The following is a 15156-nucleotide window of genomic DNA, read 5'->3' on the forward strand; positions in this document are numbered from 1 at the left end:
CAGTGAGCTTCAGGGTGCCATTCATCTAGTCAGTTCCATCTCTCTCACTCCCACAGGTGCTGCCACAGCTGCTGTGGGATATCACAGAGCGCTTCCAGGGCCCTGATGCTCTGTGCCGCTTTGTCAAGTACTTGCAGATTGTGGGCATGTTTGCTTCATCATACATGATTGTGGCCATGACAGTGGACCGCCACTATGCCATCTGCTGCCCTCTGCAAGCATACCGTGGTGGCAAACCTTCACGCTGGAACACGCCCATCATGGTGGCCTGGGGCTTGGCCCTGGTACTCAGTTTACCACAGGTGTGAAGGGCAGGATATGATGAGCATATTTGTCTTTGAAGTCCCACCTTGTTTGAAATAAAGCTGTCAAGAGATAGTGATACCTTCGTATGTATTTGTAATGTATTGGCTCATTAGCAATGCATAGAGATGTGTATTGCATCTGCCGCAGTAAGAGATGCAAATCTTTGCAGCCTAATGATGGCCTCCATCACTTGCATCAGCACCTCTTTGGACAGCATGAGAGTTCCCATGAATAGCTACCAAATGCAAATTCAACACTTGGACTCAACTTCAGACCTTTTAGCTTCTTCATTTGTCATGAAATAATGAGGAAATGAGCCATAACCAGCCATGAAACTGCTTATCAGTCAATTACTTTTGAATCTGTTAAAATGAAGGGACTAGGGAAAATGGCCATAGTTCCTGAACAGTTAATGCAATATTTTTGTGAAACAACTTGAATTAAAGCTGAAAGTCTACATTCAGTCACATCTTGATGGCTTCATGTCAAATCCATTGTGGTGGTGTACAGAGGCAAAATTATGAAAATTGTGTCCCTGTCCAAATACTTATGGGCCTGACTGTTTTTGGGGTAAATGAGGTGTAATAACAGGTTATATTTGGGGTATATGAGAGGTAATAGATGGTTATATTTGGGGGATATGGGAGTGATAAAGCTATTCAGGGTATATGATGGGTGAACCAGGGCTATATTTGCTCTAAATGAGTGATGATAGCATATTATATTTGGGATATATGAGGGATATAGTGATGCCCATATCTCAGCTCTCCTTCGTAGGTGTTCATCTTCTCACGGACTGAAGTATTGCCAGGGGAGTTTGAGTGTTGGGGCCACTTTATTGAGCCATGGGGCCTCAAAGCCTATGTCACCTGGATGACTATAGTCGTCTTCATTCTTCCAGCCCTTACCATCACAGTCTGTCAGGTAATTTGGCCAATTTCTTCTTTCCAAAGTGTCTTATTTTTCTTTCTGTCTCTGAGGAGCACCATTGCACATTTTATCCTGGCTATGTTAGTAAACAACATATTTTCCTCTTTCCTGTGCTTTATCTGCAACTGGATTTTTCTCCATATCAGTATCTCCCATACTGGCTGGATTAATACAGGGCATTCCTCTCATGGCTTGTATGTAAATGTACAGAACAGTAAATGTACCAAGATCCATGTGAGGGCATGAAGTCAAAATAAACTTTATACCAATCCAGAGTAATGTGCCTGACAGGGATTATCAGATTAGTGTACTTTGTCCATATCAGCAGTTACATGCTGCAGCTGGAGCTGTTTCCATCGCTCTCTGGCAACGCTAGAGGATGTTTTTCTTAGCTAGGTCTCCACATATGAACTGTTTAGATTGAGAAAAAACCCTAGAGAGATTCATCTTGGATCTCTTTATATTATCATATGATCTCAGATGGTGTTCTGCCATATCAAAACGTTCATTGTTATTGTCGCAACTATATTTAACAGTTATTCCAAGAAATCGAGTCGTACACGAACTGATAGCCGATGAGGCACGTAGCACCGAGTTGGCTATAAGCAATGTATGATGAGATTGAGTGGAATAACTGTTTTATTCTATCCACATTCACTGGATTTTGAGAAACAGAGCATTTTTTTTTCAAATTCGATAAATAAAAACGTTACACAAAACGTCCGACAAAATAATTTCCGCTTAGAATGTAAACAAACCGGCGAAATGACTGTAGCGATGTGTGAAAAATGCCATAATAATAATTCTTGAAAAATAAAAAAAGTACGTTCTTATCATCAAATACTTTTATTCCATATTTAGTTGCTTTTTTGTATTTTTGGGGGTTTTCTTCTTCTTTAGGGTTTTTTGTCGGTTGGCAAACCAACTTAAAGGTGCATTACCATTACCGACTGGGCTGGAGTGTGGAACAGGAGATATTGGGGTGGATGATATTCTTTTAGGTATTTCTGTTTCTTTTAAATACTTGATGATTTTTGGGGTTTTGTTTTCGAGTAGAGTTTTTCTTTCATCCTCGGTTGGTTCAGCAAAATGTTCCGCCATTTTGTTTTTCTCTACTCACAGTATATAAGCTGATATCTTAGTAGTAGATTAGCCAATCAATCAGACCGCATGATTGCTCATATCCAGTGAATGTGAATAGAATAATATAGATTGTAACTACAGTAAAGTAATGGAATCAGTAGTGGTTGAAATCTTCCACTTTTTTTGCAGTTCAAGCCATCAGTTTCATTTAACGTAAATACAGCAAACAGTCACTTGCTAGTATTACATTTTACTCATAATTTGCTGTCAGAGAATTAATGTTTCCCCCCTCTGTCTCAGGTGCGTATATTCAGAGAGATCCACAACAATATCTATCTGAAGTCAGAGAGAATGGTGACAGCAGAGTTTAAGAGGAACTCCGTGGTCTTCCATTTCCCACAGAAAGAAGGACATCGTGGGAGGTCTGGAAGAGACAGAGACTCACAAGGCAGCCATAATCATCAGACTGACATCCATGAATGTCACTGCAGTAACTCCACCCCTACAGACCTTCAGAATTCCTATGGTGATCTGCCCAGCCCTGAGCCATTTGGAAACTCCAGATATAACCCCTGTGATTCCCGTGACCGCTGCTCTCTTCCCCTCCCATCCACAGAAATCTCCACATCAACCAGTCCGCCCTTAGAAAAATTCACTCCTGGTCAATCTGACCCATCTTCTCCACATGCCCTGACAGCCAATAGTGTGTGTGCACAGTCCAGAGCCTCATCTTCACTGGCTGGCCATTTTTCAGGAACTCCTGAACTCTGGCCAGATGTATTACCTGATCTAACCCCTCCCCCTGGCATTTCCAAAGCCATGTCAAAGACAGTGAGGATGACTTTGGTCATAGTATTGGTCTACACTATCTGCTGGTCTCCTTTCTTCATCGTCCAGCTGTGGGCAGCCTGGGACCCAAACCCTCCAGACCAAGGTTAGAATGGAGAACCTCCTTATGCGAGTCAAATTCATTACATGGTTGCTCAATGCACCTGTTCAATGCACCCGGTTACAGAAAACCGCAGAGGTGTGTTTGTTCCTTGTGCTCATCTGCTTTCTTCAGCACTGTGCTCATGTTACAGGCCATGACCTGTAATAAACAGCTTGGTTGCATTCCCGGTGTTTTTTTTCATCCCTGTCAAGTGCGCTGTAAACAGACAGCACAACAACTCAGACTGTAAACAGACATTCACACCAATTTCAGTGCACACTAAGAGATGGCCACAAGGAAAAAGTGAAGCACCATTCAAAACAGTTGTTTTCTTTCGAGGGTTTTGCGTTAAAACACTCTAGTTTTGTAATTACAAACCAAATGAGATGTATTCACTCATAGTTAATTCCCAAAGTATTGACACAAAGAGAATATGCAAAAATGGTTGTAAAATTATTACACAGTGAAATATTTTGCTCAGGGAAATATCCAACAAAACATAACATTTTGTGCTTAGTATAAAACATGTGTCGTGTTTTTAAAGCTGTTTTGTTATACATATAATGAGCATTTTTAAGGTGGAGCTCCCAAAATGATCACAACAATATAATAGATGTCAAATACTACAGTACACATAAACCTGAAATGTAGAGTATTTATTATTCATTTGTATGGGATATAATGATGTGTTGATATTTTCAACTTTTTGTGAAGTTGTATCTGGGTGTAGCTTTTAGTTATAAATAATTAAGTCAGAACTATATAATTATTTGAATCTACTAGAGATGGCAAAATACCACTTTTTCTTTTCCAATATCGATACTGAAACCTTGAGAATCAACCATTACTGATACACAACTGATATTCCATCCATTATCCATAACCGCTTATCCTGTACGGGGTCGCGGGAGAGCTGGAGCCTATTCCAGCTGACTATGGGCGAGAGGCGGGGTACACCCTGGACAAGTTGCCAAATCATGGCAGGGCTGACGCATAGAGACAAACAACCATTCACACCTACGGTCAATTTAGAGCCACCAATTAGTCTACCCTGCATGTCTTTGGACTGTGAAGGAAACCCACGCAGACACGGGGAGAACATGCAAACTCCACACAGAAAGGGCCCCGTCAGCCACTGGACTTGAACCCAGAACCTTCTTGCTGTGAGGTGACGGTACTAACCACTACACCACCGTGCCGCTCCCAACTGATATTGTTTTCTTTAAAAAATACGAAGCTTAAAAAAACCATAATTCATTGTATTAATTATATAATAATTAATACAATAAAGTATAAATGTAATATAATCAGTCCTAACAAGTGAAAAAAAAACAGTGAAGTACAGCACCAGTCAAAAGTTTGTACACCTTGCTCATTCATAGGTTTTTCTGTATTTTGTCTATTTTCTACATTGTAGAACAACATCAAAACTATGACATAACAAATGGAACATATATGGAATGATGTGGTAAACAAAAAAAGTGATCAAAAAAGTTTCATCATTTACAGTGGTGCTTGAAAGTTTGTGAACCTTTTAGAATTTTCTATATTTCTGCATAAATATGACCTAAAACATCATCCGATTTTCATACAAGTCCTAAAAGTAGATAAAGAGAACCCAGTTAAACAAATGAGACAAAAATATTATACTTAGTTATTTATTTATTGAGGAAAATGATCCAATATTACATATCTGTGAGTGGCAAAAGTATGTGAACATCTGCTTTCAGTATCTGGTGTGGCCCTCTTGTGCAGCAATAACTGCAACTAAATGTTTCTCATAACTGTTGATCGGTCCTGCACACCGGCTTGGAGGAATTTTAGCCCATTCCTCTGTACAGAACAGCTTCAACTCTGGGATGTTGGTGGGTTTCCTCACATGAACTGCTCGCTTCAGGTCCTTCCACAACATTTCCATTGGATTAAGGTCAGGACTTTAACTTGGCCATTCCAAAACATTAACTTTATTCTTCTTTAACCATTCTTTGGTAGAACGACTTGTGTGCTTAGGGTTGTTGTCTTGCTTGCATGACCCACCTTCTCTTGAGATTCAGTTCATGGACAGATGGGCTGACATTTTTCTTTAGAATTCACTGCTATAATTCAGAATTCATTGCTCCATCAATGATGGCAAGCTCTCCTGGCCTAGATGCAGCAAAACAGGCCCAAACCATGGTACTACCACCACCATGTTTCACAGATGGGATAAGGTTCTTATGCTGGAATGCAGTGTTTTCCTTTCTCCAAACATAACGCTTCTCATTTAAACCAAAAATTTCTATTTTGGTCTCATCCATCCATAAAACATTTTTCCAATAGCCTTCTGGCTTGTCCACGTGATCTTTAGCAAACTGCAGATGAGCAGCAATGTTCTTTTTGGAGAGTAGTGGCTTTCTCCTTGCAACCCTGCCATGCACACCATTGTTGTTCAGTGTTCTCCTGATGGTGGACTCATGAACATTAACATTAGCCAATGTGAGAGAGGCCTTCATTTGCTTAGAAGTTACCCTGGGGTCCTTTGTGACCTTGCCGCATATTGCACGCCTTGCTCTTTGTTGGTCGACCACTCCTGGGGAAGATAAGAATGGTCTTGAATTCCCTCCATTTGTACACAATCTGTCTGACTGTGGATTGGTGGAGTCCAAACTCTTTAGAGATGGTTTTGTAACCTTTTCCAGCCTGATGAGCATCAACAACGCTTTTTCTGAGGTCCTCAGAAATCTCCTTTCTTCGTGCCATGATACACTTCCACAAACATGTGTTGTGAAGATCAGACTTTGAAAGATCCCTGTTCTTTAAATAAAACAGGGTGCCCACTCACACCTTATTGTCATCCCATTGATTGAAAACACCTGACTCTAATTTCACCTTCAAATTAACTGCTAATCCTAGAGGTTCACATACTTTTGCCACTCACAGATATGTAATATTGGATCATTTTCCTCAATAAATAAATGACCAAGTATAATATTTTTGTCTCATTTGTTTAACTGGGTTCTCTTTATCTACTTTTAGGACTTGTGTGAAAATCTGATGATGTTTTAGGTCATATTTATGCAGAAATATAGAAAATTCTAAAGGGTTCACAAACTTTCAAGCAGCACTGTAGATTGTTCATCATAGCCACTGTTTACCTTGATCACGTTTTGCACACTATTGGCATTATCTTAACTAGCTTCATGAGGTTGTCACCTGGAATGCTTTTTAATTAACAGCTGTGCCTCGTCAAAAGTTAATTAGTGCAATTTCTTGCCTTCTTAATACATTTGAGATCAAACAGTAAATAATACAATACTGTAAATAGTTATATTCCACAATTGTAGGCTTGCTCATTAGGGATAAATTAGGGATAAAATTAGCTCATGTTTTCAAGTCTTTAATTTTCTGGAAAGCTGCTTTGCGACAATGTCTATTGTTAAAAGTGCTATAAAAATAAACTTGACCTGAATAAACTTGACTAGTAATCCATATTTAATCAAGAACCGCTCAACTAAGTAAAGAGAAACGGCATCCGTTGTTACTTTAAGACATAAAAATAAAATAAATCCAGGTGTGCCTAAACTTTTGACTGGTACTGTATGTAAAAATGTCCTGTTCCAAAAATAAATTACTTTTCCAAATTCAGTTCTGATCTTTGATATTTGTTACAGGATCCAATATTTAATGTTTTCTCCAATATCTAATCCACCATTTTTTGCTTGTATAGACCCATTACAGATACTGGGTATCAAATTGGTGCCATATCTAGAATCTACCACTGGTAAAATTCTTATCAAATGACAGGTTTTTATCCCCCGCTGGCTGAAAGGCCCGAAGGGGGATTATGCCGTGGCAAAGTCCATCCGTCCACCTGTTCGTCTATCTGTCTGTCTGTCTGTCCCAGAAAGGATTCTCACCTTCTGAAATCAACTCCTCTCTCAATTTTTGGAGGAATTTCACAAAACTTGGCAAAAGGCTTTGTTATGTATAGGTAATCGTATGGGGCCGAGTAAAATTAAGGATTAATTTCACAAGTGATTTCGAAGTTTTGAAAATTGTCCGAGACGCGAAGCGACGAGGGCAATTTCAAAACTTTGAAATCATGAGTGAAATTGATCCTTAATTTTAGGAGGAACCATACAATTACTTGTTTATAATATATAGGGTCAAATTCATACTTCGGAAGCCATTCAAGTTCACAACATATGTTATTCACGTTTTCTGAACCAATCAGGGCACAAGACTATCTTGCACATTTGAATCATCATGAGACAAAAAAACTGCGATAGCACCTTGTCTAACTCACAGCATTCGTATGCCACTAGAGAGTTGTTTATTTGTCTTTCTGAGGCCCATTTCTTAAACACGGAAAGCCAAAAATTCATACTTTTTTTGGTATTTTCATTTTCGCTTGCAGCTTTCAATTAGTTTATCATTTATTCGTCAAATATAGCGAAACGCGGCATTGCAGAGTCAGCCATTTTGTTGACAAAATTTGCTAAGTTTTGTAACTGTAACCAAGCAACGAACTAGCCAATAGCGTTTCAGAAATACGTCTCCGTGTTAAGGAAAAAAGCCCTCCTTGATTGACCAATCAGAATTGAGTAATTTGGCCCTATGTATTATAAAGGACAGTAATACACATATTGCAATTTTGTTTGCAATATATTGGAGCGGGGGATGTTGTGCTCTCAGAGCACTCTTGTTAGTATTGCAGAAAAAAAATTCTGTTTTCAGTGGTTTATAATAATTTAAAAAACTCTCAATCTATGTGAGAAATTTATTGGCAACACTAAAAAAAATTGGGTTCAAACAAAAATAAATTGTTATCCTTGAGAATTTTTATTTAATTTAAAATTTCCTTAGTTACAGTAACTGTTACTGCCTTAGATCATGTCCTGTTTTCTTGAGGAATAAGTATAATGTTTCATACATATGAAACCTTTTTGCCGTCCATCACCAAGGAGGAAAAAAACTAAACAGCTTTCAGCACAAAAGGGGCAGATCTGCACAAGACAGAAAAATTTATATATTAAATTCGCAATCAGTTAAAAATATTGAACTGTCCATACAAAATGGAGTTCTTGAGCTTTGTATTACTCATTGCATTCATTTTTGGTCATTGTCATGAAGGAAGTCATCTGTACAGTATGTACACATACATATGCACAAATGTAACCCCACCTAAATACACTGTAATCTCACTGGCTCTGTGCAGTGATTCCATGTCTAAATTAAAGTGGGCTTCTTGCAGTTTAGCCAGCTGGTTGCCAAGTAACCACTGCCCCGCCAAACAGATGGCCTCTGAGTTGGCAGTACGACTGGCACTGTATGCCCATGCTCTCATATGGCACTAATGACCTATTATTCCAAATGATTCAGTGACAAACTGAATGATTTAGCTGGTCTCATGTAGCATTTAATGGCTATATGTACAGTAGATTTCCTACTTGAAATATATCTAAATTATTCAGGGCTCAGTGAGCTGGCAGTGCCCTTGGCATGGTTCCTCTACAAGAAAAATATTGGTAAACCAAGTAATCCATTAAGCTTGGTAAGCCTGGTAAACCAGTAAAACAATAATGCATAACTAACTAACTCGCACAGATCTAACTTTGTGGTTAAAGTTACAGTAAATACCATTCCTTTCATTCTGGACTTTTTCCCATTTCCTCAGGCTACGTTTACATTACGTCGAATCAGCGGATCATCAGATTAACGTTCTTAAAACGATTCGCGTTTACACTAAAACCGTTAGCCGTGCACACAGCAACACCAATACGCGGATACGCTCGGCTCCGCAGGCATCCTGCGCTCCAAATCACTCCGCCCTGAACAGCGAGTGCCCTCTGGAGGGTGCGCACTCCGGCCCTGCGCAGCTCACAGAGCGCGCGAGTGAAGTGAACAAGCCACGATTCGGGACTGAGCCGCTGTGTGTGAGATCCCAGCGCATATCACTTATTACTTGCAAGTGGAAGGATGGCAAGCCTAAAGACAATCATAACTACACAATGGGCAGTATTTGCATCAGTATTTGCAGTATTTTCATACTTTTATACTCTTTAATGAAAGGTGATACAAGGCGGAAGTCTGCGCCGTTTTTCAGCAGTCGCGTCACATGACCAACGCCAGCGAATCAGGAAGGTGGATGTCACAGTGACGTTGTCCAATGAGACGCCAGCTAGAGCTCAGCACAGCGTATTCGCGTATTCTCAATGTTTACACAGCACCGGAGCTGATACGATCTAGATTGAATACGTGGACGCTGGCGGATTCCCGTTTCCCCGCTTTTTCAGGGGGGTTAATGTAAACGGACAGTGCATCCGCGAAGAAAACGAGACAGATACGGTCTAGTGTAAACGTAGCCTTCACTATCCAAGTACAAATAGTCATCATATTCTGACCGTGACTGATTAAGTAGATACAAGACAATGAGTATAGGTCACTAATCCTTTGATTTTTGATCGTGTTAAATTCCCTAGGTACCGCAAGCTGGTTTAGTGGTTAGCGTGTCTGCCTCTCAACCAGGAGATTGCGAGTTCTACACACGGTTGGGTCATACCAAAGACCATTATCAAAATGGTACCTACTACCATCTGGCAAGGCATGCCACAATATAGATGTGAGTAGGGAATCAAACTCTTGTAGTTACCAGAGGACCAGCTCCCCACTGTAACCCTAGCTAGGCAAGAGGTTGAGGGCTACTGAAACAGAGATTGGCACCGCAAGCCCCTGGTTAGTACTGGGACAAGAGACTGCCCAGGAAGACCAGGTTCTGGCACAGGAAGGGACTTTAAACTTTTTTGAAATTCCCAAGGTGAAGGAATTTCTGATGCTTATTTGATTAAAAATTCTTTAATAATTATTACTAATTTCTAATTAAAGGTAGACTGCCTTTCAGATTTTTCAAGTGTAGGTCATAAACAGAATTTTCCCTGACACCCAATTATTTTTGTTTAGTGGACCGAAAGCTACTGAATTCGAATCGCACACTTCCAATTTTATTAGTTTTTTTTAAATAGAACAATTAATGAATGTGGCCCTAAATTCTCTGCTATTTTTTTTCCTGCTTCACCATGACTCAATTCAAGATACTACATCATGCATCACATGGTGTGCTTTCCCTGTTCGCGCAAGGCATTGTGGGATACAAATTTGAAACAGGAGAGGAAAATGGAGGACGTGAGTGTGCAAATGAAACGTGAAAGACCGACTACAGTAACGAAAAGCAAGACGAAAAGACGTTATGTTGTGAAGGAAAGGAAATGCAGGACCAAACTAATAAATATTGGCAGTCAGCGAGCACCTCGATGTGATTAGATGTTCGTTTAGTGACAGAATGACGTAACTGTCAGTAGATGATCAAGGTAAACCGGTAGATGGCAGTAATGCAACACTGTGGATGCCAGCTGCCGTAAAAACCAAAAGAAGAAGAAGAAGAAGAAGGTAAATGCGCACACAGACTTCTCTGTCTGCTTGACTGCGTAAAGCGAGCGGTTTTATGCACATTATTTGCTAGAGAATCTCCTGAAATTAAATAACTTCCCAGCCACAGAATGGCCTTTTTTTGAAAGATATTACAGAAATAGAAATAGAAATAAAAATATATCACAATGACCAAATTTCAGAGAGAACTAAATTTCACTGCTTTTATGAAATTGAAAGGCCGTCTAGCTTTAAGTTATTTTACTAACCAATATCAGTTTTCCACAGAAGGTCATATATTATGCTTTATTAAGGACAGTGTTGCTAGGGTAGACATGATTTGCTGCTATTAGGCTGTGTAACTCAGACCAAGTATATACCTTATACTTGGTCTGAGTTACATTTTATGGCAGGTTTATAATATGTATATCTGGCAGCCCAGATCTGGAGGCAGTTTTATGGAGGTCCTTGCATGAGATGCTCTATATCTGGATGACATGAGAAAACAAGCCAGGACCTAAAAATATGATTAGCCAAGCCTGAGAAAAATAACTTACACCCCAAACCTACCTAAGAATGAGTGGGAAAAAGGTAAGAGAAAAAGGTAAATCCATAATACCAACACTGTATGCTCTAAGATCAACCAAGAGTGTGGTGAATTTTCTACAAAAATACTGTATGAGCTATTACAGCTTCCTTACACCACTTCTATGTTAAATCTTGGTTTTTATGACCAAATGATCAGAAATTTTAAATTAAGCTTAATTAGAAAAAACCCTGTAATGTATGTATTCTGTTTTGTAGGAGTAGCGTTCACCATCCTGATGCTGCTGGCCAGCTTGAACTCATGCACGAATCCCTGGATCTACACAGCTTTTTCCAGTAGTGTGTCACGTGAGCTGCTCACTCTGCTGCGCTGCCATGTGCCCAGTCGACGCCGCGGCTCACTACCCGACGACTCCACCACCACACATACCTCAACGACCACCAAGGACAGTATCTACTAACATGCACACAAGCACACATGGATTAACCACAAGACTCAAATCCATCACCTTTTCCAGTGTTCACGACACTTTCATGATTTAAGATTGGCCATATGGATGCACTTGAAAGGGTAGTGTCCCTCAAGCAGCAAGCATCTTGAAGTAGGAACGCAAGCTCAGTAATGTGATTATAAGCAGTGGAACAGACTTTTGTGTATGTATGTGTGTGAATGTATGTGTGTTAGGAAGAATAAACTGTGAGAATGTGAGACGTTGCCAGATGGCTGAACAGGAAAACTAATCCAAACCTGTTAAAGGACCAGCCAAAGAATAGATGCTACTGTTTGGAATGGAGCAGTGGTTGAGAATATTGTGGAAGCAGGCACCACCAACACTGCCAAACAGATTATTTCAGGATTCTGTTACTAAATTTCAGTTATATTGGTATTACTTTAAAAGAAATGCTTGAAAGTGCTGGGAGAGGGGGAAAAAAACTAGAGCTGAACATTAGAGTTTGTCGTTACTGCAGTGAGAGATAAAAATCTCAAAAGTGAAAAATCCCACCCTAAGAATGATGGATATTAACTGAAGAGGTGAACATTGCTAGTTGAAAAACATGGTTCTCCATCCATTCATTCTGGACTGCCAGGGCAATTTTCTTCAAAACTAGCAGAGTCCATTACTTGTTTCCTTGCTGGGTACCGATAGCAAAGTTGTGCTTGTGATCCTAACTGTGACCTCCACATCACTCTCATCTTCTTTCCCATTCTTGTCTTGTCTGGGTAGTTGAGGAAATGGATGCAAATGCTACAGTGGTGCTTGAAAGTTTTGTGAACCCTTTAGAATTTTCTAGATTTCTGGATAAATATGATCTAAAAGATCATCAGATTTTCATACAAGTCCTAAAAGTAGATAAAGAGAACCCAGTTAAATAAATGAGACAAAAATATTATACTTGGTCATTTATTTATTGAGGAAAATTATCCAATATTACATATCTGTGAGTGGCAAAAGTATGTGAACCTTTGCTTTCAGTATCTGGTGTGACCCCCTTGTGCAGCAGTAACTGCAACTAAACGTTTCCGGTAACTGTTGATCAGTCCTGCACACCGGCTTGGAGGAATTTTAGCCCATTCCTCCGTACAGAACAGCTTCAACTCTGGGACGTTGGTGGGTTTCCTCACATGAACTGCTCGCTTCAGGTCCTTCCACAGCATTTCGATTGGATTAAGGTCAGGACTTTGACTTGGCCATTCCAAAACATTAACTTTATTCTTCTTTAACCATTGTTTGGTAGAGCGACTTGTGTGCTGGGGCGGCACTGTGGTGTAGTGGTTAGCGCTGTCGCCTCACAGCAAGAAGGTCTGGGTTCGAGCCCCGTGGCTGGTGAGGGCCTTTCTGTGCGGAGTTTGCATGTTCTCCCCATGTCCGCATGGGTTTCCTCCGGGTGCTCCGGTTTCCCCCACAGTCCAAAGACATGCAGGTTAGGTTAACTGGTGCCTCTAAATTGACCATAGGTGTGAATGGTTGTCTGTGTCTATGTGTCAGCCCTGTGATGACCTGGCGACTTGTCCAAGGTGTACCCCGCCTTTCGCCCGTAGTCAGCTGGGATAGGCTCCAGCTTGCCTGCAACCTTGTAGAACAGGATAAAGCGGCTAGAGATAATGAGATGAGATGAGATGAGATGAGACTTGTGTGCTTAGGGTTGTTGTCTTGCTTGCATGACCCACCTTCTCTTGAGATTCAGTTCATGGACAGATGGGCTGACATTTTTCTTTAGAATTCACTGCTATAATTCAGAATTCATTGCTCCATCAATGATGGCAAGCTCTCCTGGCCTAGACGCAGCAAAACAGGCCCAAACCATGATACTACCACCACCATGTTTCACAGATGGGATAAGGTTCTTATGCTGGAATGCAGTATTTTCCTTTCTCCAAACATAACGCTTCTCATTTAAACCAAAAAGTTCTCTTTTGGTCTTATCCGTCCACAAAACATTTTTCCAATAGCCTTCTGGCTTGTCCACGTGATCGTTAGCAAACTGCAGACGAGCAGCAATGTTCTTTTTGGAGAGCAGTGTCTTTCTCCTTGCAATCCTGCCATGCACACCATTGTTGTTCAGTGTTCTCCTGATGGTAGACTAATTAATATTAACATTGGCTAATGTGAGAGAGGCCTTCAGTTGCTTAGAAGTTACCCTGGGGTCCTTTGCAACCTCGCCGACTATTACACGCCTTGCTCTTGGAGTGATCTTTGTTGGTTGACCACACCTAGGGAAGGTAACAATGGTCTTGAATTTCCTCCATTTGTACACAATCTGTCTGACTGTGGATTGGTGGAGTCCAAACTCTTTAGAGATGGTTTTGTAACCTTTTCCAGCCTAATGAGCATCAACAACACTTTTTCTGAGGTCCTCAGAAATCTCCTTTGTTCGTGCCACGATACACTTCCACAAACATGTGTTGTGAAGATCAGACTTTGATAGATCCCTGTTCTTTAAATAAAACAGGGTGCCCACTCACACCTGATTGTCATCCCATTGATTGAAAACACCTGACTCTAATTTCACCTTCAAAATAACTGCTAATCCTAGAGGTTCACATACTTTTGCCACTGACAGATATGTAATATTGGAACATTTTTCTCAATAAATTAATGACTAAGTATAATATTTTTGTCTCATTTGTTTAACTGGGTTCTCTTTATCTACTTTTAGGACTTGTGTGAAAATCTGATGATGTTTTAGGTCATATTTATGCAGAAATATAGAAAATTCTGAAGGGTTCACAAACTTTCAAGCACCACTGTATGACACTGCATGTTCACAGCAGGGACTGAAGTGAACAGCAGACATGGATCCCCTAGGAAGGTAAAAGGAACAGAAATAGGCAGAAAGCTCAGCTGCTCAGCCCCCTCAAACAGGAAGAGTGAGTGCCTTTACAACAGTGTAATGAACAGGAGTTGGCGGCAGGCATGAGACAAATGCAACGGCACAATGAAGTGCAGCACTTGGAGGAGGTTATTGCAGCTGCCTTGCATACAGAGACAGTCTCATATGTACTCTTTATGACTGATTCACATATTCACATGAATAATGAGTCTACCCCAGCAGAGAGTGCTGACGGCCCGCCATCAGTGTTCTGATGATTAGAGTGTGGCTCAGCAGCCGCTAATGCGCAGCCTGATATTATGGCTGCCTTAGTGAAACTGGAGTAGGGTCATCCATTGAACATGTATCTCATTTCGTGGTATAGTCACCCAAACAATTTATTGGGGCTTTTCCACAATGCTTCAACTTCAAAAGTGAATTGAAGCTGCAACCCAAGAAAAGGGTATGCAAATGCAATGTTAAAGATTAATAACTCTGGCACAGATACTGACGGTCTCATGGACGTTAGAAGCTGAAGCCCTGTGCATAAATCCACACAAATGAGTCGAGAACCGCCAGGACACCCGAGTCTCAGATTGAGAACGGAGAAAAGACAAGCGTGACATAGCAGGGGGGCCTTTTTT

General features: G+C 40.5%; 1 protein-coding gene across 7 annotated transcripts in view; it reads left to right on the top strand.

Moving 5' to 3' along the window:
* The window catches only part of avpr2ab (arginine vasopressin receptor 2a, duplicate b), a 36890-nt gene extending 24396 nt beyond the window's left edge, over positions 1 to 12494 (top strand). For 5 of the 7 annotated variants that reach the window (XM_060938104.1, XM_060938103.1, XM_060938105.1 and 2 more), the window contains 4 exons: positions 57 to 302; positions 1084 to 1230; positions 2620 to 3253; positions 11459 to 12494. In XM_060938104.1, coding sequence (XP_060794087.1) covers positions 57 to 302; positions 1084 to 1230; positions 2620 to 3253; positions 11459 to 11661 — 1230 coding nt within the window. In that variant the 3' untranslated portion in view covers positions 11662 to 12494. The remainder of the gene's footprint in view (positions 1 to 56; positions 303 to 1083; positions 1231 to 2619; positions 3254 to 11458) is intronic. The other 2 variants (XM_060938107.1, XM_060938108.1) reach the window with 2 other exon arrangements.
* The last annotated feature ends 2662 nt before the right edge of the window (positions 12495 to 15156 follow it).

Source organism: Neoarius graeffei, chromosome 13 (assembly GCF_027579695.1).
Source record: "Neoarius graeffei isolate fNeoGra1 chromosome 13, fNeoGra1.pri, whole genome shotgun sequence".
Taxonomy (NCBI): Eukaryota; Metazoa; Chordata; class Actinopteri; order Siluriformes; family Ariidae; genus Neoarius; species Neoarius graeffei.